Raw genomic sequence first — 26784 nt, forward strand, 5'->3', positions numbered from 1 at the left:
CAAAAGAACATATTTAAAACAAGATTTTTTTTTTTATATTTCTGGTTTTTATGCTCAGTGTATAATTAGAATGATCAAAGGGACTGGGATGCAGGGCTCCGGGGGTTTAAAAGCCAGTCTAAGCCTACTCTTTGAGAATTCTCAGTCCTGCAATCTGTTCTAAACCTTCCCAAATGTCACTTTCTGTTGAACCAAAAAGTACTCATGATCAGACCTCAAAATTACAATGAAGCCACAATTAATACGTAGAAAAGACGGCTCACTTCCTATGTAATAGAAAATCAGAATTACCATCCTTCTCTAGCTTTCGGAAACCTGACAACCAACACCTAGCATACTCGTGTCCGCAGAAGAGATACCCCAAATAACGGGACAGTTATTTGTTATGTTGTTAATGCAGTCATGTGATTTTCATAGTAAATATACCCCTATTTCACACCCGCTCCCCTTACCTTTAGAAATTGAAACTACACACAAAGCATGCACAAGCATCAAGCAAAATTTCTCAAGACCCGTTGTCATGCAGAACCACAGCCTTGTCCAAAACAACGGCTTGAAAAGCAAAAGGTTGAATAACCAGAAACAAGGCATCATTTTGTACACTTACCCAAAATACACGACAAACCTTTCGGTTTCTACCCTGTCAACACAGAAGCGTGGGAGGGGGAAAAGGAGACAGAGACACCATTTGCCAAAATCGCACTAATACTGCTAGAAATTTGAACGACAGAGTAAAAATAAAGCTAAAGAAAGCTTTTCATTTTTTCCCCCACAAGCTAGTAATGTTCACTTTATGGGAATTCCGCACACTGGATTCTTTGCTATTGACAAATGCCAGCAAGAGGTTCAGCGAGTTCCCACTTAGGGAAGATGACCCCATGGGCAGCCAGCATGTCAACACCCATTGAAGACATTCTTTTCCAGGCCTGCTCCAAGGCGCTGGGGCCTGCCAAGCACTGTGCAGGCTCGCAAGCCACAGCAGCTGAGCAAATCTCATTCAGCTTGACTTATAATTACTTAGTAGCTTTAATAAGGTTTTTAAAAAAACAAAAATCTTCATCCTCAGATCTAAAGCCAGTTGTTCTTTGAAAAAATTAAAAAAACTAAAAGTAAAGAAATACATACCTTTCATCATTTGCATAGAAATATTAAGAAGCCATAAGATAGCATTTTATCTTTAACTTTGACAAATATTACTTAAACAGAACTTCATCTCAGGAAATCTAAATACTTTTCCAAATCCCCAATCTAATGCATTTTCAAACAGCCTTGAAAAACACATGTCAACATGCACAACCCTAGGGCTTCATTTTTAAGGTCAAATGACACTATTTATAAATACGGGGTTATACACCACATATATGAAAATTTTTCTGAAATAAACTGGCAGAGTGAAATTTTTTCTGATTTGGGGAAAACTAAACATTAAAATATTTTTAACTGGTATAATACTGAAAGCATCAACTTTTTAACTACAGAGCAACTTTTATCTGTATTAAACATAGAGAATTTGCATTTGAATTTGACTTTAGAGAAAGAGTATAATGTACCACAAGAAAGTGTTAATTATTTTTGTTGCATTATTATATCATAACATTATAATAACATTTGTTATCATTCAAAATTTGCAAAATCGAGATGAGGTTTAGAAAAAATATGTCATTTTAAATCATAGATATTATTCTGACATTTATTTAATTAAATATGTCTTAGAACACTCACATGTTATTTGCTCATTCTTACTCATGCACAATTGAGATAATATAAGTAAACACTATTGCTAATTGAATTAAAATTAATATAAATTGAATGAATTTCCTATATTTGAAAAGAGAGTAACCAATAATTTCTGAAATACTCTAGCCCAGGATTTATACTTCCTTGTATACTGTTTTTGCCCATAGGAGAGAGAGAAATAAACACTTAAAAATTATATTTAATTAACTTAAAGGTTTATATGACCAAGTTAAAAAATGACTGTTTTGAAAGGACATAAAAAATATTCACTATAAACTTTTGAAGGTGAAATTTGAAGGTGAAATCATTCTTTAAACACTTAGCCAAAGCAGAAACTCCGCTAAGAGTTTCTATGAATTGCTATATCTTTGGTTTATAAATACTGTTTGTTTTCTTTCTTTCTTTTCTTTTTTTGAAGACTGCCCATTGATTTAATAAGTACTCAAACCTAACTAAAAGAAAAAAGTACATAAGTGAAAAAATGATAATTTTCAGTTTTCATTTACATTACATTTCACTGATTTTTAGAAACAATTTGAAATACCTTTCCTTAAGATTTAATGTGAAATACCTATTAAAAGCGTAAGTCATTTAGACAGTGTGTGTCTGTTACATTTGTCATTGCTTTTTTATTTTTTTTTGTTTGTGTGCTTTGTTGTTGCTTTGTTTTACTTTTTATGTAAAAAAGGGAGTAAACAGAATGCAGCTATGAAAACAAACAAAATACACAGCAGACACTTAGTAGACTTGTTCCCTACATTCTGTACTTTTCTTTGACATAAAAATAAAGAACAGCTACTCATCAGGTTTATAGGTGTTTACACAAAATACCTACAAAGAAAAACCTGATGGTAAAATATAGAGGGGATCAGGGGTTCCATAAAATAATTATTACTATTTCAGTCCTAATTAATATAGTATAATATAATGCCAATTGAATTTATCTGTGATTTTTATTGTTTATAAAATATGAATTTTGCAAAGCCCTCCAGTCACACTAACCTTCTCTAATATGTATCAACTTTAACATAGGAAATTGTAGCAGATAAGCTTGGTTTTGATTTTTTTTTAATTAACTGACATCAGTTAAACAGAACTTTTTTTCATTTTTGGAGGTTTTCTGAATTACTGAAAAAAAATCTCTCTTTGAAAGACTCTAATATTTTCCTAATATAAATTATCCACTGAGAAATGTTAAGTAAATCATTATTATTACTGAAAAACACCTCTTAAATTTCTATTTTTGATTCTCTGAAAAATATGTATTATTTAGTGTTCAAATTCTATGTTAAAAAGAGAATTTCATTATATGAAGATTAACTCTTTCTTTTTACTCACTCAAAAAAGCTCTAATCCTCTCCCCTACTGAAAATGAAGCAGGCAGAGCTGTTTGCTTAATCTAACATTTTAGATTTGTTGCTGCCTACTTGTTTAATATAGCAACTTATTAGCTATGCTTATGTTATATCTGATACTTTCCACAAATTCTCTCTGTAATGTTTCCTCATAATGAATAGCAGGGTAAAAGTTCACTATGTCATAATATTCACAGTCTAACCAGAGCCATCAACAAAAAACAGAAAAGTCAGAAGCTTAGCAAAATGTTATCTATTCAGTTTTTTCTCTTTATACGGAGGAAAGAGCTAAAACAAGAAACAATATTATTTCAGAGAACTCAGACATATAACATATACATGCTACTAAATAAACATAACCTAAACGGGTTATTACCTGTCTAGAGAAAGTGCTACCGTCTCATTCATTTCCGGTGTGTCATCAGCTTTGACCGTAATGTTGATTGTTGTGTCACTTTGCCCAGATAAAAACACAACAGAGCCATTAAAGGGACCTATATCGTCCAGGGTCACTGCTTCTGAATTAAAGCCAGAGGGCTTCAAACTCCAATAGACAGTAGCCTGACCATCAGTTCCATCCCGATGTAAGGGAATGTATACCTTATAAAAAGAAAAAATGGAACAATTTCTTCTGAAATACATGCTAACAAATTACGTAAGATTTTCAGTTAGTGCATGCACATGTTATTATATATGTATTCTGCATAGAGAAACCAACTATTAAATGACCTTAAAATACAACTGAACGTACCTTCTCTTTAAGCATAAAAATAATTTTAGATATAACTATTTTTATTAGTTTTTGCTAATCAAATTTATCTGCAAAACTGCTCCTACCCAAAAATATCCCTAACCTGTAATTTGTCTTAATAAAAGGCAAACAATCATGAAAAATGTAGAACATGTTGGCTAAATACTAAATTTCCATCAGAGCTTCTCCAAAAAAAAAAAAAAGAATTAATGTTATATCACAATATAAACTTTTGTAATTGAAACTAGAAAATTACGAAAAATTCATCTTAAAATGATGGAGGCAAAAATAAGAAAATAATAATATAAATAAGAACAAGAAATGTTTCTAACCACAATAAATGCAGTAGAAATAAAATGACATACTCAAATCATAGTTCTGGGTGACCTTGGGCAAGTTACTTAACCTCTCTGACCTCAATTTCCTCAAGTGAAATGAAGCTAGGGCTTCCCTATTTTGCAAGTTTGTGGAGAGGATTAGAGTGCCTCTCCATTGTATAAGCTAAGTAAATGGCAGCTATTATAATAATTCTGAAACAAATTATATTTGATAGTTTTAAGTGCAGTGAATTTCAAATATATAAAATAAAAGGATCATTGTAGATAATGATAAAGTTTTTTCAAATAAAGAATATAAACAAATACTTAATGGTAGATACGCTACTCTTTTTAAGCCCCTAAAAATGTATCTTCTTTGTTCTTTGCTTTTTAACACACCCCATGCTGAAAAATGGAAGATATTTTCCTCACTAACCATTCTGCTACTTTGACTAGGATGGTCAGGGCTGGAGACCAGTGAGCAAAATAAGATACTTAAGGAAGACAAAAAAATTAACAGAGGGGTGAGCCCTTAAGTCACCCTGAGGGAGTGGCTGTGGCCTGGGCTATGGATGGGACAAAGAGAAAGAGAAATGAGGGAAATTTCCACCCTTTCTGCTTCCCAGAGGGAAAGAATGCAGGTTCACAGAGCCCAAAACTTTCCCTCAAAACTAATTTTCCTCAAGGGAAAAATATGAAATGGTAAATTGACAGCAGATAATGAATAAAAGCAATCCACTCTCTAAATGTTTTTAGTTTTTTAGTTTTTAGAGGGAAACAGTGTATAAATAAAAAATACAAAAAATGAGAACCATCTTGAAAAATGAGCTGCTCTGCCAATTTATAGAATCAAATATACAAACAAAGGAAGTTGCAGATACCATATTTTGACATGAGACTTTGATAACAAAAACAATTCTCCTCTTTTCTGATCTGAACCCCAACCCATTTTAAATCAAATCTAAGTTATGAGAGTCTTCGAGAAGGTTTCAGGGATAGACCGTGACTCAGGTAATGGTAAAGCTGAAAGTCAGAGCTATCCCTCGATAGATGGCAGGAAAATTCAGTCAGGGTAGGGGGCAGGTAGGGGTGCTATATATGTGAGTGTGCTTGTGTGTGTGTGTGTGTGTGTGTGTGTGTGTGTGTGTGTGTGTGTGAGTGTGTGTGTGTGTGTGCCTATAAAAATTTACCCATATATGTAATATAAAATTCCTCAGATTTGGCATTCCACCACTTTACCACTGCCAACTGGAATGGCGATCCAAGTGGATCACTTCCACTGCCAAGCACAGAACCCAAGGTAGCCACCCTTGTCTTGCCTGAGGCAAGCATGAGGAACACTAATAAATGGAATAGGTCAAGGATACCTGCAATTCATGTGACTTGGCCAATAAAAAAAAAGAAAAATTATGTTTGGCTATCACTCTCGCAAATGTCATACACTATCTAAAAGCATCCACATCAAAATACCCAATTCTGGCCATGAGCAATTAATTCTAACTTTATTCTAACATATATGGCAAAAGATGATGGAAAAACCACATATGCATCAGTTACTTATATCAAATGACATATTGAATACTTGCTGTAAATGGTGAAGCTTTTCAAGATCTGTTAATTCTGTTATGTTAACTCTAAAAAAAGGAAACTGTCTATGCCTTATCTCAGACTCACTAGGTCCCATCAATAAAAAAAGCCTACTTACCACTTCAGCAGCAGAATCTTCTGGTTCATGTAAAACAACTGGAAGATTGCTAATGAAGCCAATTTCTCCATTTGCGATGTCTGGAGTAACCACTAAAGAAATATTTTGGATTTCCCCAAATCTAGGACTTATAGATGGGATTGGGGGAATTATGTTCACCAATTCCACAGTTTCCAACTATAATAAACAAACGCAATAAAAAATTTAAAAGAACAGAAATTTTTAAATTAAAAAAAAAAGTTTTAATAGCATGGGGCAACAAAGTAAATATGTAAAGGTCACAAACTTGGCAACTTCGTCTCCTTTCAGTCACCATCCTATTTCAACCTCCTGCACTGGCTTCTTGAGTTTGTTTTTGTTTGTTTTCTCTCTCTCTTCAGTTATTATTCCCCAGGGTTCTTTCCAAGCCCTTTATCTTATAATGTCATGCCCTCTCCCTAATAATCTCTGGATCTCTCCTTTGAATTCCAAATCTTTGTAACCAACTGCCTTTGGACATCATATAAATGTCAGACAGACACCTTACAGTTAGAATGTCCAAAATAGAAATCACTATCTCTGTTCCATGTCCCCTCACTACTAACATCAGTACCATCCACTTTTTCTCCTTATCACCTGTACCCAACTACCTTGACCTTAAAGCCAAACTGAGAGTTGCCCACGTCTCATTCCTACACTTCCACCGACCCACACCTCCAATCACTCACCCACTCCCTTTCTATGCCAGAGAAAATTCACTATCAGAGGATCGTTCAGAGCTCCAAATGTAACCTGTCTCTCTGTTTAAAGAAAACAGCATATGTATATAACACGCAACATCCCTGTGCTTGATGAACACGACCACTGGAGTAACTTCCACAGCGTTCTCATCTAGAACGGCCTCCCTTCATCATCTCACAAGTCCAAAACATACCCACTCTTAAAGGCCAGTTAAATCTCCCTCTTTCATGAAGATTTCCTGTTATCTCCAGCCCTTTTTACTTGATCTTTCTGAACTTCTACAACTACCCTTCCTAAACTTAGGACTTTATCATAAATTTCACATGTTGCTTGCTTATCATCATTTTGTGTGTTTCAGACTTTTACCTCCCAACAAAGCCCCTGTGAGTCTGTGTTCTTCTCAGCGTTTTCCCAGGCCACGACACGGACCCAAAACTGCAGCTGACACAGGAAATGCCTGTCGACTCATCCCTCCAATACAAAATGAGCTCCATAGGAATCCTGGTATATCACAAACCTTCAACATCTTAATATTCTAACTTTCCCAAATTCAACTGATCAACCCATACAGTGTTCACTTGAGCAGTATAGGAATAGATAATCATTACAGAACTGCAAAAACAAAGATTTTAAGCTGAAAAGCAATTCTGAACCTAATAAGATATTATGGATCTCCCACTCTTTAGAGCCCTCTGTTAGGCTTTGTGATGTGAAAACAATGCTTATAAGTAACCATCAGAAAAGACTTGTGATTTAAACTGATTTTCCACAAATGTACAGGAGTATTTTCTTTTTTAAAGATTTTATTTATTTATTCGACAGAGATAGAGACAGCCAGCGAGAGAGGGAACACAAGCAGGGGAAGTGGGAGAGGAAGAAGCAGGCTCACAGCAGAGGAGCCTGATGTGGGGCTCGATCCCACAACGCCGGGATCACGCCCTGAGCCGAAGGCAGACGCCTAACCACTGTGCCACCCAGGCGCCCCGTACAGGAGTATTTCTGATTCCACACACAATGTCACATTTTATGATAAATGATATATATTTTAAAGGCAAAAGTAAATGCCCTTTTAAAATGTCACACATTTTGGGCACCTGGGGGGCTCAGTTAGTTAAGCGACTGCCTTTGGCTCAGGGCATGATCCTGAAGTCCCTGGATCGAGTCCCGCATTGGGCTCCCTGCTCAGCAAGGAGTCTGCTTCTCCCTCTCGCCCTCCCCCCTCTCACTCTCTCTGTCAAATAAATAAAATCATAAATAAATAAATAAATAAATAAATAAATAAATAAATAAATAAATAAATAAAATGTCATGCATTCTGCTTTAGAAATCACATATGGGAGGGGCACCTGGGTGGCTCAGTTGGTTAAGAGTCTGACTCCTGATTTCAGCTCAAGTTACGAACTCAGGGTTGTGAGATAGGGACCTGCGTTGGGCTCCATGCTGAGTATGGAACCTGTTTAAGATTCTCTCTGTTTCCCTCTCTCTACCCCTTCCCACCCCAGTCTTCCCCCATCTCTAAAAAATAAATAAAATAAATATTTTTAAAAACAATTTTAAATCTAAAAATCACATACAGGAGAAAAATAGGAAAAACTCCATATTTGGTAAAGAGTCATTTGAGTAAAAGAAAAAAAAAAGAAATTAGACTGACACATTTTGCCAAATATAGTATGTAGACCAAGTCAAGTAAAATAAAACATGAAATTCTTTAGTATTCTGCATTTACTTTATAAAATAAATACAATGTAAAGATAAAGAGTAAAAACCACATATCTGTCATTTTTTCTAGAGAAAATATATATATACATGTAAATTTCTACTTATCTTAAAAATATTACAAAGAATAAACAAATAAAATATATATTTTAATGTATATATAATGTATATATTTAATTTATATATATATTTAAATGTATATACAAAATGTGTATAAATATAAGGTGTACATTGTTTGGAGGCAAAGATGTTTCTAAAATATTTGGTCATGTGTGAGAAAGCATATGTTTGTGAATGAACACTCTCATTCCCAAACATTCACAAAGAGGTAAACTGATAATACTATTTATCAAAACTTTCTAAAGAGAAAGGAGGAAAATATATAAGTTATATCTTACATTTATCAAAAAAAGCTATAGAATTAATTCTAAATATAGGATTTTTGAAAAATACAAAGAAGGAAGATATAGAGGCTATGAAATGAACTGATCAAAAGGAAAATGCTAATTTTCCATGGCTTATTTCCTAGTCTCTAAGCCTTTTTGTCTGGGTTCCTTAAGCATCTGCTAAATCAAACTGCCCCATTCATAAAGAGTCGTTCTTTGCTTTCAGATGGTTTGCAACTGGGACAGCACATTAGCAAACCCTAAGCCTGCCAAAAGTTGTATCTCAGACTAATGTATTTAGCTGAGAGGGTTCGTGAAGAATGAGGAGCTCATGTCTCAGATTCTCCTTTCTTCAGTTTCATTCAACTTTCCATGCAGATTCTGATGCCTCCTATTCTTGAGTTGCTCATCCATTATGTACTACACAAACTACACAATCTTCTAATTTCAACCAGCCTTCCAGAACCTACGGCTGTTTTGAACCACAAGGAATTGTGTCAGTGACTAATAATGTCTTTTCCCCCCCTAAACTGCTAAATTAACTGTCTGCACTGTAAGACCTTTTGTTTTTTAACTGAATACAGACAGATAAAGAATTGAGTCTGGAATTAGTGGTACAAACACATTTTTAAACTGGCATCACCAAAATTCAGACAAATTACACACTTCTTCGAGTTTTTCCTTACTTTTCAAGTAGCATCAAGAATAAATTCTGTCATGTTCATATACAATGCTGAAAATAGCTTGGGTAATATTTGACCCATCGATGGTTTTTAATAAGGTTTTGTTTACAAAGAGATTCTCTGCAGCTACTTGGATAGAGATACTAGATATTTTCAAAAGACTTAAAGCTCAATAGAAAGGTTACTAATACTGGCACAGATACAGGCAGGTCTGTATCCACAGTAAAAAGTGGTCTTGAGGCAGCGTAAGAAAAGAGATCAGAAAGCTAAAGTGGGAACAGGAAAGTTCTCCAAAACTCAAAATCAACATTACTGCATCATCAGTCCTTAAACTCACCTCACATCACTACAATGACTACAAGAACGCCAGGATGCCCAGGCCTCCATGAAAGCAAAAGCAACTGTGTAAAATCTTTGCTTTACTTCACTTGGGTTAATAATTTGGTTCTCATACCACTTGTGCCCTATGCAAGACTGGAGAAGGGAGAAATGAATACTGACAAACCTTAAACATGTTATGAATTTAAATGTCTGTGCTCCCCCAGAATTCATGTATTGAAAATTTAATCCCCAGCATGATGTCATGTGGAGATGGGACATTTGGGAGATAATTGGGTCATGAGGGTAGACCCCCATGATGCGATTAATGCCCTTATATGAAGAGACGCCAAAGAGCTTACTTCCTGTCTCTCTGCACTAGGTGAGGACACGGCAATAAGTCATCAGTCTGCAAACCAGGAAGAGGGTTCTCATCAGACACTCTCCATGCTGGCACCTGATCTCAGGCTTCCCAGCCTCCAGCACTGTGAGAAATATACGTCTGTTGTTTAAGCCACCAATCTGTGGTATTCTTTATAGCAGCCTGAACTAAGACAATGTATATTAATGAGAGGGCTCTGAATCCAGAGGACACTGACAGCAGAAAAGGCAAAGGACAGAGCTGACACCAAAAATAAAAACAAAAACTCCATGAAATTCTGAAACTCGTCTTGACAAGTTATTATCTCCCAGGGACTCTTGAAAACTGCTAAGTTTGGGAAATGCTACCCTAAATGCAAACTGGTGAAATTAGTTATGCACTTCCATGTATTATTGGGACCAATCTTAAAACATTGTGACTTATTTTTTATAAGGCCAAATGTATAGTTTTTGTTTTGTTTTGTTTTTAAAGATTTTATTTATTTATGTGACAGAGAGACAGCCAGCGAGAGAGGGAACACAGCAGGGGAGTGGGAGAGGAAGAAGCAGGCTCCCAGTGGAGGAGCCCGATGTGGGACTCGATCCCGGAACGCCAGGATCACGCCCTGAGCCGAAGGCAGACACTTAACGACTGCGCTACCCAGGCGCCCCAAATGTATAGTTTTTTAAAAAATTTCTAAATATATCTCCAAACGTGTTCTGGTAGCAGCATTCTAGTCCCTTTAACTTCTTGTTAGCATGGCCAGGGCCATGGGCTCCCCCACATGCTCAATTCCACTTCTCAGATGCAGATGCCCCATCTGGCCACTCATGTCACAAAAGCATCCCACAAGCCACAGGAGAAGCAGACACACTGTGTACAAGGCCATGTTCTCTTTACCCATCACTCCAAGAGAAATTCAGGGGTCCCCCAAGAATGGGTTATCCTCATAGACAGAAGTATGCATCACATAAGTTCTCCATTTGGAGGGAACACAAAATACCAATAACAATAATAACAAAAGATGAAGAGCAGAATCTTTCACCACCAGTGGCAAAACCTTTGAAAACAATGGCAAAAGGTCTCCCTCTGGGTACACGTATTACAAAAAGGCATTCTCCATATACTGATAAATCCTATATCTCCACAATAGGTCACCTACTAGACCCCTGGATCGGAAGTCCTCAAGAAAGACACAAATGGTACAAGCATGAACAGTGGCCCAGCTGAAAACAAACAGAAAAAGACAAGGGTCTTCAGAATAAAAGGGCCTACCCCCCATCAAGTGCTAAGCAAAGTGGGGCACAGTCCTGTGGAATTCAGGACACCAAGAAGATTTTTTAAAAAGCTTTCACGGTTAACAAGCAAGTTATCTAAAAACATAAATAATGTCTTTCCCTCAAATTTCTCATCAGCAACTGTGCTATAAGACAATACCCTCCAAATTCTGAAGAAAAAATTTATTTTTATTTTTATTTTGGGGGGTGGAGAGAGAGAGAGGAGGAGGGAGGGGGAGAGGAAAAGGGAGAGAAAGAATCTCAAGCAGGGTTCACCCAGTGTGGAGCCCAACACAGGGCTTGATCTCATGATCCTGAGATCATGACCTCAGCTGAAATCAAGAGCTCGACGCTTAGCCAACTGAGCCATCCAGGTACCACGAAAAAATCATTTTAATCTAAAAATTTCTACCAAGCCGAACTATCAATGTAAGTGTGAAGTTTTGTTTTTAGCTTCTCAAAAGACTCAAGAAGTTTACTTTGCATATTCCTTTTCTGCACATGTATTCAACTGAGGAAGATTTACTACAACAAAACCCAAACACAATCCAAGAAAGAAAAAGCAAGAGATCAGGAAAATTCAGGAGCTCAGTAAAAACTATCTCACGTAGCAGGTGTGAAGCAAGCACAGAAAGCAGTTAGTACGGCTAAACTCACCATCCAACATATATAAGACAACTGGAAGCTGTTGTGGTGAGAATGACATATAGAAAGGGAGCAGTTAGAAATACTAGAGAAAGCAGCAATAAACCATAAAACAAAGTCTAGGCAAAAATATGAGACCAATTTAAATGTGTATGATTAAAAAAATTAATGGATTATGAAATTTCATTTGATATATATTTCGGTTAGCAAAGTACGTGGCGATACAGGATTATAAAATCTTTATCAACCCATTCATACTATTTGAATCTGTACTAAATTTTTTTACATCACCAAAATTTGATAAGCATCCTTTATTGCTTTCTAATTTTCAGAATCAACCAATACCAAATGCATGGAAAACATAACCATACTATCACAAGTGAGTGCAGATTTTTTTTTAATTTTGGCAATAAAAATAACGTTTTGGTTAATAAAAGTTAAGAAAGAAAAAAGACAAAGTGGAAGAATACATTATGGGGACCTAACTTCTTTTTATTAAGTAGATGAGAATCCAAAGATTCTATCTATAGTTAATAGACAAAGAAACAGATTTTTTTAAGTATGTTATTTAAAAATATCTGCACCATTTTTCTCATATTGCTTTTTTATTTCTGAAATGTCTCCCTTGCTGTAGCCATCATGAAAAACAGTATTTACCCTACAAATCCCATTCCTATGTCATGTTTTCCCAAATCAGCTCAAAAGAATGTTGGATCTCTTTCTCCTTCTCTCTCTCAATCTTCCCCCTCCCTGCCCTCCTCCATTAACAATTTGTGTTACTCCATTACGTCCTCCATTAGTTTCTGACCTGCATTTCAAGTTGGTGTACTTTTATTATCACCTGATTAAACTATTAACTTTAGTAGGACCCTTGTTTTATTCATTCTTATACAGCTTAGGAGCCGACACAGTCTCTTCTTGGACTCCCTCAACAAGTTTTAGTAACCAATGGTAGCATCCAAGCCGTCAATGTGGGCAAGATAATGGTTAGTTAACTCTCTCACAGACAAATACATGTACAGTCAAACCAAAGTTGAAATTGTTCTAATCATTACAGTACCTTTACTAGAAAGTGGGCCCCATTTTGAAGGAATGCATCATTTCTTATTGGTAATTTTGTGGTGACTTGGATTTTTTGTTCTGGAAAAATGAGGTTATTTCTCCTGGACATATTTAAGATGCCATCTTTTGCTCGTAAAGGGTCCACAGCTCCAGGAGGAATATAAAGGGCAGAATAAAACATCTTCACATCTCCTTTAGTTCCTCCTTGTCTTGTAAAACTCAGGAATAAATATCGTTTACCCGGGCTGCTTTCAATCTTCTGGTTTTCCATAGGAAAAAATGTTATTAGGCCATAAACATCATCACTATCCTGAATGTAGAACAAAAGCTGCAGATAAAGAAATAAAATATTAAAGTGTAGAATTCTCATATCTGAGAACACCGAACTGCTAATTTTCTAGGCTAGTCTGATTTTTAATATTTATTTATATATCATGTCTAAAGATGATCACTTTTTATATGTGACAGAGTAAAAGATGAATCAAAAATACATTTGGCAACTTTCCTAATTTATTGTTTGTGGAATTTTTTTGAAGAGTAAATTTTTTATTTACAGAACAGACAATCTTGAGCAACGGAAACATACATCATTTCTAAAAGCAGTGCTCTTCCTGTTGCATCCAACAAGACATAAAAGTGATTTGTGTGATCAAATTCTTTGGCTCTTTTGTAACACGGAAATATTCACACAAGTAAAGCATAACAACTGAACTACCTCTGCTGGTTCGCTCACTTCTGCACCTCCTCGTACTGTATGAGGCAGAATCCGAAGTAGATAAGCTTCTGCCTCTTCTGGAAGATCATCATTAACAATAGTAAGAGGAATTGATGCCAACATCTGCCCTTGTGCAAAATAGAGAACTCCAGAACTTGGTCTGATATCTGCTGTTACTGGTGTGGGATCACTGCTATTCCGTGTCAATTCCCAGTTCACAGAAATATTCCCGTGGGTGCCACCATTTCTAACCACTGTAATTTCTTCAAATCTAGAATTTTAAAAGAAATATATATGGTCACATATTATACTGTGTTTCCCTTAGCTGGATTTTTTCAATGTCAAACCGGCTATCAGATTTTGGTAAAAGCAGAATCCATATCACAGAGAATGAATGCCTGTTTATAATATGAAGGGGTATATATGTAGATGTGTCCTGGGAACCTATCATAATGTGAATTCCCTTACATATTTAAATCACTCTAAAAATAAGAAAGAAAACAGTGAAACCATGGTGGAAGACATGACACAGTTCGACACTATGTCCAATAGCACAAATACTAAAACACAGAATAATATACTGAAATAATTGTAGTAACAGGTTTAAGATAAACCATACCTTGATGTTGTATCTTCATCAATTACAACTATCCTTTCAAACAAGATACTGTTGAATGACAGGACTCCATAAGGTTTGTCATTTGGCTTAATGGTGATTTGCACAATAGAAGGGCCTAATAGCACAGCATCTCCCTGCAAGGTATCTTTTAGTAATACAACATGAAATGATTCCGCAATCTCTGGAATGGTGTCATCAACTATCTGAAATTTTAGATGTGATTCATGAATAAAAGGTGGAAAAACAATAGTTGGGGTTGCCTGAAGATCGATGAAGTCTAAATTTTGCTGGGCATGTGCTGTTGAATTCCCAGTTATAATAACATAACTGATTGAAACTTCATATTCATCAGATCCAATCAGATGCCCATTGTCATCTTTTCCACGAACCACTGGAATTAGGAGTATGTGGTCTTCCTCTGGGACCAAATAAACATTCTGAATGAATCTCACGGGACTATCATTTTTCTTAATGATTATCTCAACTGAGCTCCTAGAGGTGTTGATCTCAGCTCCTCCTTCTACACTTTTCAGTTGAATCAAAAATATTTCATCATTCTCTGGTACCTGTCAAATAAATATAAACAGTAGCAAAAATATCAATAGCCAAAACATCTGCAAAGAAACCAAAGTATACAAAGTTGCCATGTTTCAGTACAAAGAAACAAAAAAAATTTTAACTGAAGGGAGTAGAGAGGCTTGTTTAATAATAAATATTTTAATATTAAAATATTTTCCGAAGTACATAATATATTTTAAATAGGGAAGTAAAAGTTCACAAAGCAATGGTATGGACAGGTATTAAAGTATAGGTATAATGTCTTTCAACCTTGATCAATCTTTAGATAACACTAATGATTTGACAGTAAAACTGGGCATAAAATTTTACTAATTTTATCAAATTGGTAGAGTCAGAAGTAGCATGATAGTAATCTAATAATATATAAGAATATCTAAAAATAATATTTTATAGATATATAAACAGATAAGATATATAATATCTAAGAATCTGGAAAACTACATTAAACATCACATGCAAATTGTTAGTTTCCAACATGTGAATTATTCTTGCTTTTCTCTAAATGATTTCTAATTCGAGAGGTAAACATATACCAATCATATGATTTCCAAAATACGCATCATGCCTCTGGAGAACAAGCTATAAGAGTCACTATCAGACAAATGCTGACATTGTTAAAGTGAAAAAAAAAATTTTTTTATTTTGCAACTGCACAGAAATCCTAGGGATAATCTTCACTATGCTGTTTAAATAAATTCTGTTTTATGAATGAAAGGGAAAAAATAAATCTTTTTACCTCTATCAACAGCAATATAAAAGGTAAGGCTATGTATCTAAAAAATGCTGTGATTTGATTGATGATCTTTTTATTGCCCAATTTTACTTAGGAATAATTGACAAATATAATTGTAATATATTTTAAATGTACACGTGATGGTTTGATGTACATATACATTTTGGAATAACTGCTGAGATCCAGAGAATTAACAAAATCATCCCCTCACACAGTTGATTCTTTTTGTGTGAGTGACCAAACACTTATGTTCTACTCTCAGCAACTTTCAAGTATACAATACTGTATTATTAACTGCAGGCACAATGCTGTACATTAGACCCTCAGATGATGATCTTTTAAGTTTCTAGTTAAAATGTATAATTAATCATTGTCCCAAATTATAGCCTTTTCAAGGATATAAAAACAAAAGGCTTTTATTAGCTTAGAGAACCAGATGAACTAGAGTTATCGACGCTACCTAATATTTTATTTTTTCAAGAGAAACAATTTCTAATAATGTTTTCTAAATCATTTGTTTTTCTTCTCTTGGGATTTGTTGTGATTTGATTTCATGATATTTTTGTAGCAAGGTCAAGGGATGGTTAAAAATTCCCAGGTATTTTTTTTCTCTCTTTTTTTCTGACAATATTAAGATTATTTCATTAAAAGTTATGTTTTCTCTCACTTAGATCACAAGAAATACCCTTGCACATTTTTGTTCAAATCCATCCCCTTCTTAGTTAAGTCAGCTGTGTCCTATATCTCAATCCTTGTTAACTTCAACGTGACACATAGAAATAACTAAAGCCTTCCTATGAATGTGAACATGTAAAACATCCAAACAAAAGAATATCAATTACAGTAGAATTTTCTTTGCTTTCATAGTAAAATACTTATGCTGGGTAGGTAGTACTATACCTGCTCAAAACAGAAATCACTAACAAAAATCAATCATCAGGTTTACAAAATGCTTAAGTTTTTGTACTATGTGTAGTTGCCGGTTATATTTGGGCTCATCAGCTTTTTTTTTTTTTTAAGATTTTATTTATTTATTTGACAGAGACAGAGACAGCCAGCGAGAGAGGGAACACAAGCAGGGGGAGTGGGAGAGGAAGAAGCAGGCTCACAGCGGAGGAGCCTGATGTGGGGCTCGATCCCATAACGCCGGGATCACGCCCTGAGCCGAAGGCAGACGCTTAACCGCTGTGCCACCCAGGCGCCCCTCATCAGCTTTTAGATACACCATTTTATGTGAAATAAATTAGATAAATATTAATCAGATATATTCCAAAATGGCTCTTTACAGCTAAAGTATATGCTAACTAGTTAGTACAATACACTAACCTTACATAGGACTATGTTCTTGAATAATTTCAAGTACTGAACACAATTGAATGCTTGACATAATGATCTCCAACATGTCTGTACGACAGGCAGAGTCCCTGTCCATTGAAGCATTTAACGTTCTCTCACCTCATCATCAAGTACTGTCAAGTTATAAACTACTGTTGCTCTGCCAGGGGGGAAGGTGATATTTCCTTTAACTGGGCTCAAATCTTCCTCAGGTGGATTTGGGCCACCCTCTACCTGCAAAGAAACACAGAGAGCCATGAACACACACAAAATATTTCACAAGAGTAAGAAAGTTATTACTGTGATTTTAACTGAGAAAAGTCTGCAATTCACTTAAAAAATGTTGTGAGAGAAGAATTACAAAAAACTGTACGTAAGTCTGTCCTCCTACTCAATAGTCAAGGCCTATAAGATAGTTATAGATCTTGACTATAATCACATTAAACTACATGGTTTCTAAGAGCTTTCTCTTTTTTTCTCAGCCATTATATTAAACCTGAGGAAAAAACATATATCTTCTTGAGAGGAAGGTATTCAAAATTGGTAAATTCTCTTAAGTAACAGAATCAAACGGCAGTACCACCACTGACTGTATAACGTTGGGCAAGATGTTAAACAAATCCAAGGGACGCCTGGGGTTCCGTATGCCTTTGGCTCAGGTCATGATCCCAGGGTCCTGGAATCGAGTCCTGCATTGGGATCCTTGCTCAGTGGGGAGCCTGCTTCTCCCTCTGCCTCTGCCTGCCACTCCCCATGCTTGTGCTCTCTCTCTGACATATAAATATATAAAATCTGTTTAAAAATTTAATAAACAAACAACCCTGAGAAGCACTTTCCTCATCTTTAAAATAGGCATAATAATATCCACTTCACAGGCTAGATGTGAAGACATAATAAGATCACTCCTTTTGAAAAGTACTTATTAAGTACTCTGTGCCTGATCTCTTTTACATGCTAAGGGTATAGCAGTGAACAAGCAAACTCCCTACCCATAAGGACCTTACATTTAATGAAAGGTAAAAATGATAAATAAATGTGTATTTTTCAGATGATCATAAGTATTATGGAGAAGAAATTAAGAAGGGCACAAGGGAGACCAAGTTCTGGGAGGAGACGCTGGTTTTTATATGCAGTGAGAATCGGTGTAAAGCACTTATAACAGTAAAAGGCAACATTAAGTGATCAGCAAATGTTAGCTATAATTATTTCAACAAAACAAAGTCTCAAGACAAGAAAGTAACTTCAGACATCCAGAAAGTAACATTCAAAATTTGCAATTTTGCCTTATCCTTTCCACAGCCAATTTTTTTCCCAATTTTTTCCACATTTGTTATTAGATACATTTTCAAAAATATACTACCTAAACACATATAAGTCCATGAAACAAATCCCTAAGGCTTCTTGTGTAGAACTTGCAAGACCACTGCATATTTAATTAGTGTTACCATGTTTTTCATGCATTATTCTCTTATGCCATTTTATTTTTTTATGCAATTAACATAACCATCATACAATGTAGGTCTCCATGAGCACAAGAAGAACTCTCCTATGCTTCAGAATTATGTTATATAAATCCAATTATCCATTTTATTGATATTGCTATTAATAATTAAGATAGAAACTGGTAAGATAGAAATTAATGCTCTAATATTTGAAAACAGCATATGAACATGTTCTAGATATTATAAAACAAAAATTAGTTGAAGATTTGAATATGTATCTCATAAAATAGCAATATGGTGACACACTGGTGTGCATACAGTCGGTAAGTAATCAAATGGAAGGGTGACAACTAGCACCCTAAGAAATGTGCCTCGCCCACAACCTATCTTATTCATGTCAGATGCTGAGACACCTATGGACCTCCATGGTGGAGCGCGACTGCTCTTAATGCATCCATTTTTTTAAATGGGGAATGTAAATGGGGGAAGACCGGATACCAAATAATGTTACATAAGCCTAAGTAACCCACGGGCATGTTTAAAATTTATTCATAAAGCTTTGATTTATTTTATAGAATTAACATTATTATTATTTTATTTTATGGTTTATTATTACCACCCCTGTATATAAAAAGATACATTGTGTTTCATGGTACCATAGTACATGCAAGCAGCAAGAAAAACATTTTTTATTAACTATGAAATTCTCAGATAATAAAATATTTACTTCTATTTCATTTTTATTAAGGGTCATGCTTATTATACAAAGGACCTTGATTTTTTAAGTTATAGCCACCTGATATGAACTCTGAAGCGTTACCATTTAAAGTAATTTCAGAGTAAACTTACCTCAAAAGTCACAGTAACCATTCCATAAGTTCCTTTTTCTCTGATGAGAGTAAGAGGTACAGATTCATTTCTGCCCCTGGGCTCCCTCACTGTGATTGAAAAAGGCTATTGGGAACAGCAAAGACAATCAGGCACTCATCAACCAGAAGTAGAGGTGGTGCAAACTGTTACCTTAGAAATACTAAACTACAGAGAAAAATTAATCCACATGGTATCCTAAGAATGTGGTACATCCTAGCATTAATTAGCTGTAGCTAATAAAAATGCTTGAAAGGTTAAAAATAATAGTGTAAAGGGAACATAAAACTAGTCAGGCCAAAGATGCAAGTTCTTGTCCTGATTCTACCATCAACCAGCTATTCTGCTGAGGGGTCTTAAAAGGTTATCTAGTTGAAAGATGAGAAACTCAAATGTTCACAGGGACCCAGGATGTCACAAAACCAAGTTGTGTCTCCACCCCAGAGCAGCTCATTGGGACCACCCACTGGGAGCACCACCAACAGGCCTTGCTCCCACCCACTATGTCCTCCTCATTGACCAGCCTGCCAATGAAAAGCAGAGAATCGCTAATGATTTTCAGGACATGATCACTGAGGGAAAGAAGCCAGGGCTTCAAATGCTGAAACATGCTGGCTTGGCTGCCTGAAACCAGGCCTAGAAGAGGAGGAAGAGGGAAGCAGCCAGGTGCATGCTAGCTAGGGCTGCAGTGCCCATCTCTCCTGGTGACCCCAAGCCTCAATGTCCCTATCCATAAACGGGGATCAGAATGCCTGTCCCAAGGACATCAAACATCATCATTGTTATCTTTATCATCAACATAATCATTATCCAGGCCAGGAACCGAAGCCAGCCTATTTAGCAACTACTGTGAGCTCAACAGTTAACTGTTTTATTTTAACCACATGGGGCAGGTGTCCAGTCAGGGGCTGCCTGGAAGCACTGCAACCACAACAGTCAGGGACCTGGGACCAATGCTAGAGACCAGAATTCATTCCCAGAGGCTAAGAGGTAGCACGGGAAGGAAGGAAGGAAGGAAGGAAGGAAGGAAGGAAGGAAGGAAGGAAGGAAGGAAGGAAGGAAGGAAGGAGAGGAAGGAAGATTTAAACAAGTCAGTATGAGGTCAGGAATGATAAATTGGGCATGAATATAGAAGAAAGACAGTAAGGAGAAAAATTAAGCAATTAAGAGAGCCTGCTTCATAATTAACTAGTAATTCCCTATCATTTAAATAGAAATGACTGATTAATTAATTTAATTAATTTTATAAATGACAATATAATGGAGGTCACAAAGTGTCTACTATATTGACATTATCCACATCTTTTTTAATAAAGATACTGCAATTAAAAGATCATATTTATCTATAGCCTGCCTTGTTTCAGAGATAATTTAGGGTAAGAAAATGACATACAGTGCACCAATTGTAGCAGCGATCTAAATTGGAAAATAAATAAAAAGTTGGGGAGTATCACATCATCTTTTAGCAATGATAATTAGTAACATGATTCAAAAAGACTCAGTATCAGGAAGGTTATTGTAGTCTAAAACTTAGTGGCAAAATCCAATTGTATCCAAGATAAATTTTGTTTTAAGAGCTGAAAACAATTTCTTTCAAGGGGGGGGAACCTGTCTTGTGTATTTGTTTCTAAAAATAAAACTCTCTGAACATAGGACTGGCCAGGGACACAGGAATTCGGTGATCTGGGAGAAAAAAAAAAATGAACTCCTGAGCAAAACTGATGGGGATGATGAAGAGTTTTAATCTTTAAGAAATATTAATAAGTAGGAAAATTTCAGGGTAGGGATTGACTACAGAATTTTTAAGAACTATAATGTCTTCATTCTAGTCAATTTTGAGTTTACTATAATAAGTTTTTCTCATCTCCCAACTTTCAGAGAAGGCTGACAAACAATATTCTCTTTAAGTGGCAACTGAGGAAATCAAGCAAAAGGAACTGGACTACAACATCTGCTACAGACTGAATGTTTGTGCCGCTCCCCCCTCAACCCAAAGTCATGTTCAAATCCTTAGAGGTGGGGCCTTTCAGAGGTGATTAGGTCAGAAGGCAAAAGCTCTCGTGAATGGGATTAGTGCCCTTATCAGAGAGACCCCAGACAGCTCCTTTGCCGCTCCTGCCCTATGAAAGCACAAGAACACATCCAGGAAGCCGGCCTTGCCGGACACGGGATCTGTCAGCACCTTGATCTTTGACTTCTCAGCCTCCAGAACTGTGAGAAATACATTTCTGTTGTTTTTAAGACACCAGTCTACAGAATTCTGTTACAGCAGACGGAACCAGACTAAGACAACATCCAAGCTAGAGACCATCAAAGGAGGTAATGAATGAGTCAGGTGGAATGATCAGCAGGAGATTAGGACAAGAGATGGCCATGATCACGAACAGGCCTCCTCAAGCTGAAGAAATCTTAGGTAGAACAAATGAACAGTCTACAAAATGTGGGACATGGATGCAGCTCGAGTGAATTTTATTTAAATATCAAATGGCAGGATGATACCAGGTAACATCATGAAAAATAACAAAAAAAAATTTAATAACCATTATCTAGCAACTACAAGATTAATCAAATTGCAACCATACCATATTAAATGAAATTATTCCAAAGGCGTTGTCATTTGATAATATTGTCACAGTCACAGTCCTTGGCCATCCAAGTTTCACATTTGCTGAAGGTTTCTAAAATAAAAGCCAAAGAATAAGTTAATAAAATTAAAAATAAGAGGAACAGAGAATCATTTTAATAGAGTTTCTGTCTTTATATAATTGTTCAGAATATGAATAAAAATACAAGTACGGTTTTAATGCAGATTAAGAAAATATATTTAAACTAAGTCAACATGGTAAAGAAGTCCCAAATAAAAACTGCTTAAAAAGTTTAAAAAACCATTAATCACTGGCTATTAAAACATAAATCATTATATTAAGTAATCACTGGCTAGTAGTGCTATATTATAATTATGCTAATGTCATTACTAATATAAAAGGGAATTAAGTAAGCAGTATGAAATTCTATTCAAATATGATTTTTTTCTTACACTATAGAAGGTGCTGAAGCTTAAGAATTATTTATTCTATAAATCATAGAACCAAACTAAAGATAAAATATTAAAACATCTTTTTACTCAATAAGGGAAGAGTTTTCTACATTTCTACTGATATTCAACAGCAGCATAAAGGAATATGCAAAAAAGTAATATTCAAAAGCAAAACAGGACTATTTCAAGTATCATTTTCATAAAGATTTTACTCATACTGACCTAATCATTCTAAAAAAAATTCTCAATGCCCCTCAGAAAAATTAACCAGAACAGTGTTAGCAGTCATTACCTCAACCTAACAGATCAAGCCATAAAGGACAATTAAACCTTAGGCTATTCAAGCATTTTTCCCAGGGGCAGTCCAAAAATTATTCTAAAGCACAGGGACCTCCCACTTCCATGCCTGCTTTTTGTATCCCTCTCCTTTGAACTCAGGAGTCTCGGTCATTCTTTGTGCATCTGGTAGCAGGGGAGGGATAAAAGAGAAAAGGGCCAAATGGAAGACAGGTTTTCTTGAGCATCTGTCATGGCAATTCCTAAATAAGCTAAATGGGTCCAAAAACTATGTAGAATCTTCTAAACAAGATTGTCTGAGGAATAATAACCAGACCGTGAAATTGCCAAAAAGGTTGTCAGTTCTGAGTTCTATGAAAACCATTTTCAGTCTCTAGATGGGCTTGTGTCTAGAGAAACAGATTTTTAAGCACTGTAAGGTTTCTCTGAATTAAGGTGGGTGGCAGGGGCAAGAAGGACTTACCTGCAACGTTAAGTGAAAAATAAAAGTTTCATCAGGCTCTGGTAAGTCATCATCACATACTGCTATGTACACTGTCCGATTTGTTTCTCCAACAGGTATAAATGCTGCAGCATATGTGTCAAAAAAGTCACCGGTGTCATCTCCATACAGCTATCAAATGCAAAATATAGATAGTTCTTATAACAGTGTTAGGACAAGCAAAACTGACACTAACGGGAGCAATCAACAGAAAAAACAGGAATCATCAACTCATACTGATGTTTATAGACAGGACGTACAAAAACAAAACAATATTTAACAACCAAGAAAAATCACCTTCAAAAACATTATTAAAAATGATTCTAAACAAAAAACATTTATTTATGCTTTGGAAAGCAAAGGAATCATTACACAGAAAAGTAATAATTATATAGGAAATTAAGGATGTGAATATTTTTTCTCTGCCTCTTGATTAATCTGAAGTGGTTAACAGCTAACCTGACAAGAAAACAAATTGTAGCTAAAACTCTCCCAAAGAAGAGGTGGAAATAGCCTGCCAAAATGTATCAGGAAAATCGATTATTTACCCTATGGGTTTCAAAGAAATGCTTTTTCCAAAACTTTCAACTGAAGTTTTATTTATATTCTCCCCCACAACTCCAATAAAGACCCAATTCCCTTAGCATTCCATATTATTAGTCATCGTAAACTTTTCCTTAACTTTTTAAGACTTCATTCTGTAACATCAGCATTGCTAATAAGATTTTCAAGGGAGGAGTAATTATGAAATTATAAAGGAGCAACTTTTTGTGCAAAGCTAAATGAGATTTCTTTTGCCAAAAAACTCAAAATGAACAACTTAGCTACTGGAAAAAACTATGATTTAGTACAAATAAAAAATGAAGAATATCTATAGGAAAATTAGAGTCAATTTTTAGTTTTCTTTTATAAAAATAAAGTTTAAATACTTGAGATATCCAATTAAGTTGTTAAGGGTATTGAAAAACTTGTACTCCTAAACATAAAAAGTGGCACAGTCTTTTAGAAAGCATTAACTATCAAGAGCCACTGAAACAAATAGAAAAACACAGTAATCCCACCCAAAAAACCACTTAACCCAAAATATGTAACAATTGGTACATATGTAAACATTTTCATCAAAACAGCATTTACAGCAGCAAAAATTGGAAGCAACTTCAATGAAAAATAGGAGGAAAATGATTGAGAAATTATGATGCCACCATCGAGAGAAGCCGTGAAAATGACAGGGCAATCCCAAAACATCCCTATGATACAATCGGAATTATGCACAAAAGATCACCAAGTATAATGTATATTCAAGTTCAAATGAATTCAGTAAATATATTCACACATAATAAATTAAAAACTCAAAGCAATGCACAAAATTACAAAACCGGGTTTATTTCGTAGGTTGTCCTTCTTTATCTCTTTTTATAATGTTTCACAATGTGGTATTTTAACCTCCTGCTTCAAACTTGTTTTTGAAAAAAAATTTCAAGTACTTTGGGTCTCAAATAGAGCGGTATCTTTAGTGGTCATACGACCTTACTTTCTGGTTAAACACAGACACAAATATATGCACACATAATCCACCCAATAACTAAACTGTGTGCAAGAGAGCTTGATAGTTTCACAAATCCTGCCTAACTTCTACTTAAGTTAATGTCCTTCATTTCTCCCAAGCTCTCTGACAAAATTCATTTTTAATTTGCCATTTTTCTGCTTTTAAATATCTTATGTATTTTCCCTAAGCCACCTAAAATAAATATCTGAGCAGAGATAACTTGAATCTAAATTACTCAAAGTAAAATTTTCATTTAGCTAGAAATATTTATTGATGTCTTTGGTTCTTATTTGTTTTTAAATACATATATGAACATTTTAGGGGCGCCTGGGTGGCACAGCAGTTAAGTGTCTGCCTTCGGCTCAGGGCGTGATCCCAGCGTTATGGGATCGAGCCCCACATCAGGCTCCTCCGCTAGGAGCCTGCTTCTTCCTCTCCCACTCCCCCTGCTTGTGTTCCCTCGCTCGCTGGCTGTCTCTCTCTCTGTCAAATAAATAAATAAAATCTTTAAAAAATTAAAATAAAATAAAAAATAAAATACATATATGAACATTTTAAAATAATCAGTCTATACCTTTACAATACTATTATTGTCAAGTGCATATGCTACCTTGAGCACTGTATAAACTCTATAGGAAATATGAATGGAATAGTCTAACGGCAAGTCATTTATCATAATGAAACTACTCAGAATTTCAAACAGTTAAAAAAAATTCTTGTCACTGAAACTAAGAAATTTCATATCAGCTATTTCAGTAAGAATACAGTTACATCATTTCTTACCGATACAATTGCAGTGACATTTGCCGGCTCTCCTATTCTTTCGATGACAAGACGAATAACTGTTGTACTTGTTTCATTAACTACAAATTTTGTTTGTCCGGCAAACCTTATTTCTGTTTCTCCAAACACAAAAGGGATGAATAAAGCTGTGAGGAGATTTACTAGTAAAGACGCAGAGGGCATCCCTATAAGAAAAAAAAAAAAAAACTTTGTTCACAAAACATATCTAATATATTTTCATCAGACTGTGTTGCCTACAGATATGAACACAGAGTGAAGAGCTAGACAGTAAGCAACTGAGACATAAATATATCAAATATTAAGCATCCAACTTAAACACATGATTAAAGAAACAAGTTAAAAGTCATAATCTCTTCCGTGGTTCTGTTTTACAATTCATAACTACTCTTTGTTCTTTAACTTATATATTAAGATAAGAGTTATTAGTAGCGTTAAACTTATTTATTAAATTAGGGTTTTAAAATTTTTTGACCCTAAAATTTATTCTAAGAAAAACATAAACAGTACCTTGGAAATGGAATTAAAGCCTATATCCCCCCCCAATTAAACTGTAAAATGGAAGCTTAAACTAAAAAATTATCAAATGGATCAATAATCTTAATGGGGCACCTTTGTCTTTTTATTTGTTGATCACACAAATATGAGCGAACTCTTAGAAGTGGTAAATAAAAGCAGTTGAAGCTAAAACTTTATTATATATTGATTTCTTGGTTGTGTCTACCTTTTCCTAAAATTTCTTATTTAAGAATGTTTTTTTAAAAAATGTTTTAGTTATTGCAAGGAAATGCTAATGCTTTTTAATTTTTTAGTTGTTGCAAGAAATGCTAATGCTTTCAACATAAATTTCCAAGACTTAAATTTCTATTTTACTAGCTAAAATAGTAATATTTCTTAGAAAATGTCTATGTTGCTATAAAAATAAGCAACTAGACAAACATGTGACAAAGTGTGTACTTCCTTCTTTTCCATAAGTTCTATTGTTTTTTTCTTACTAGAATGTGTGTGTTTATGAATCATCAACAGTGTTCCTGCTTTCAGCACTGTGTGATTCAACTGTTTTCAAAAGCACAACAGTGCAGTGGCCTCTTGAAAGCACTGTTGTTTTGTAATGTAGATGTACCTCTAAAAATGTGAACAATTGATCTCACGGATCATTAAGATTCCAATGGATTATGTGATCAGTCCCACGAACATAACAAGTTCATGTGTTTTAAAGGAGAGTTGCATTATGCACTCTATGAGCCAAAATGCCTCCTATTAATCTTTACCTTGGTCAAGAAGTAATAAAACTTTCAC

The 26784-nt window shown here is 35.2% G+C and overlaps 1 protein-coding gene across 3 annotated transcripts in view; it reads right to left on the reverse strand.

The window, feature by feature from the left end:
• Positions 1–26784, reverse strand: part of ADGRV1 (adhesion G protein-coupled receptor V1) — a 507877-nt gene that overhangs the window by 445587 nt on the left and 35506 nt on the right. For all 3 annotated transcript variants that reach the window (XM_045796286.2, XM_045796287.2, XM_045796288.2), the window contains exons 2-11: positions 25468–25652; positions 23121–23270; positions 21906–22001; positions 19306–19410; positions 17135–17248; positions 14368–14933; positions 13749–14019; positions 13032–13361; positions 5866–6042; positions 3469–3692 (exon numbers count right to left, since the gene is read on the reverse strand). In XM_045796286.2, the coding sequence (XP_045652242.2) occupies positions 3469–3692; positions 5866–6042; positions 13032–13361; positions 13749–14019; positions 14368–14933; positions 17135–17248; positions 19306–19410; positions 21906–22001; positions 23121–23270; positions 25468–25652 (2218 nt within the window). The remainder of the gene's footprint in view (positions 1–3468; positions 3693–5865; positions 6043–13031; positions 13362–13748; positions 14020–14367; positions 14934–17134; positions 17249–19305; positions 19411–21905; positions 22002–23120; positions 23271–25467; positions 25653–26784) is intronic.

Source organism: Ursus americanus, chromosome 5, assembly GCF_024610735.1.
Source record: "Ursus americanus isolate L20-20 chromosome 5, mUrsAme1.1.p, whole genome shotgun sequence".
In the NCBI taxonomy this organism is placed as follows: Eukaryota; Metazoa; Chordata; class Mammalia; order Carnivora; family Ursidae; genus Ursus; species Ursus americanus.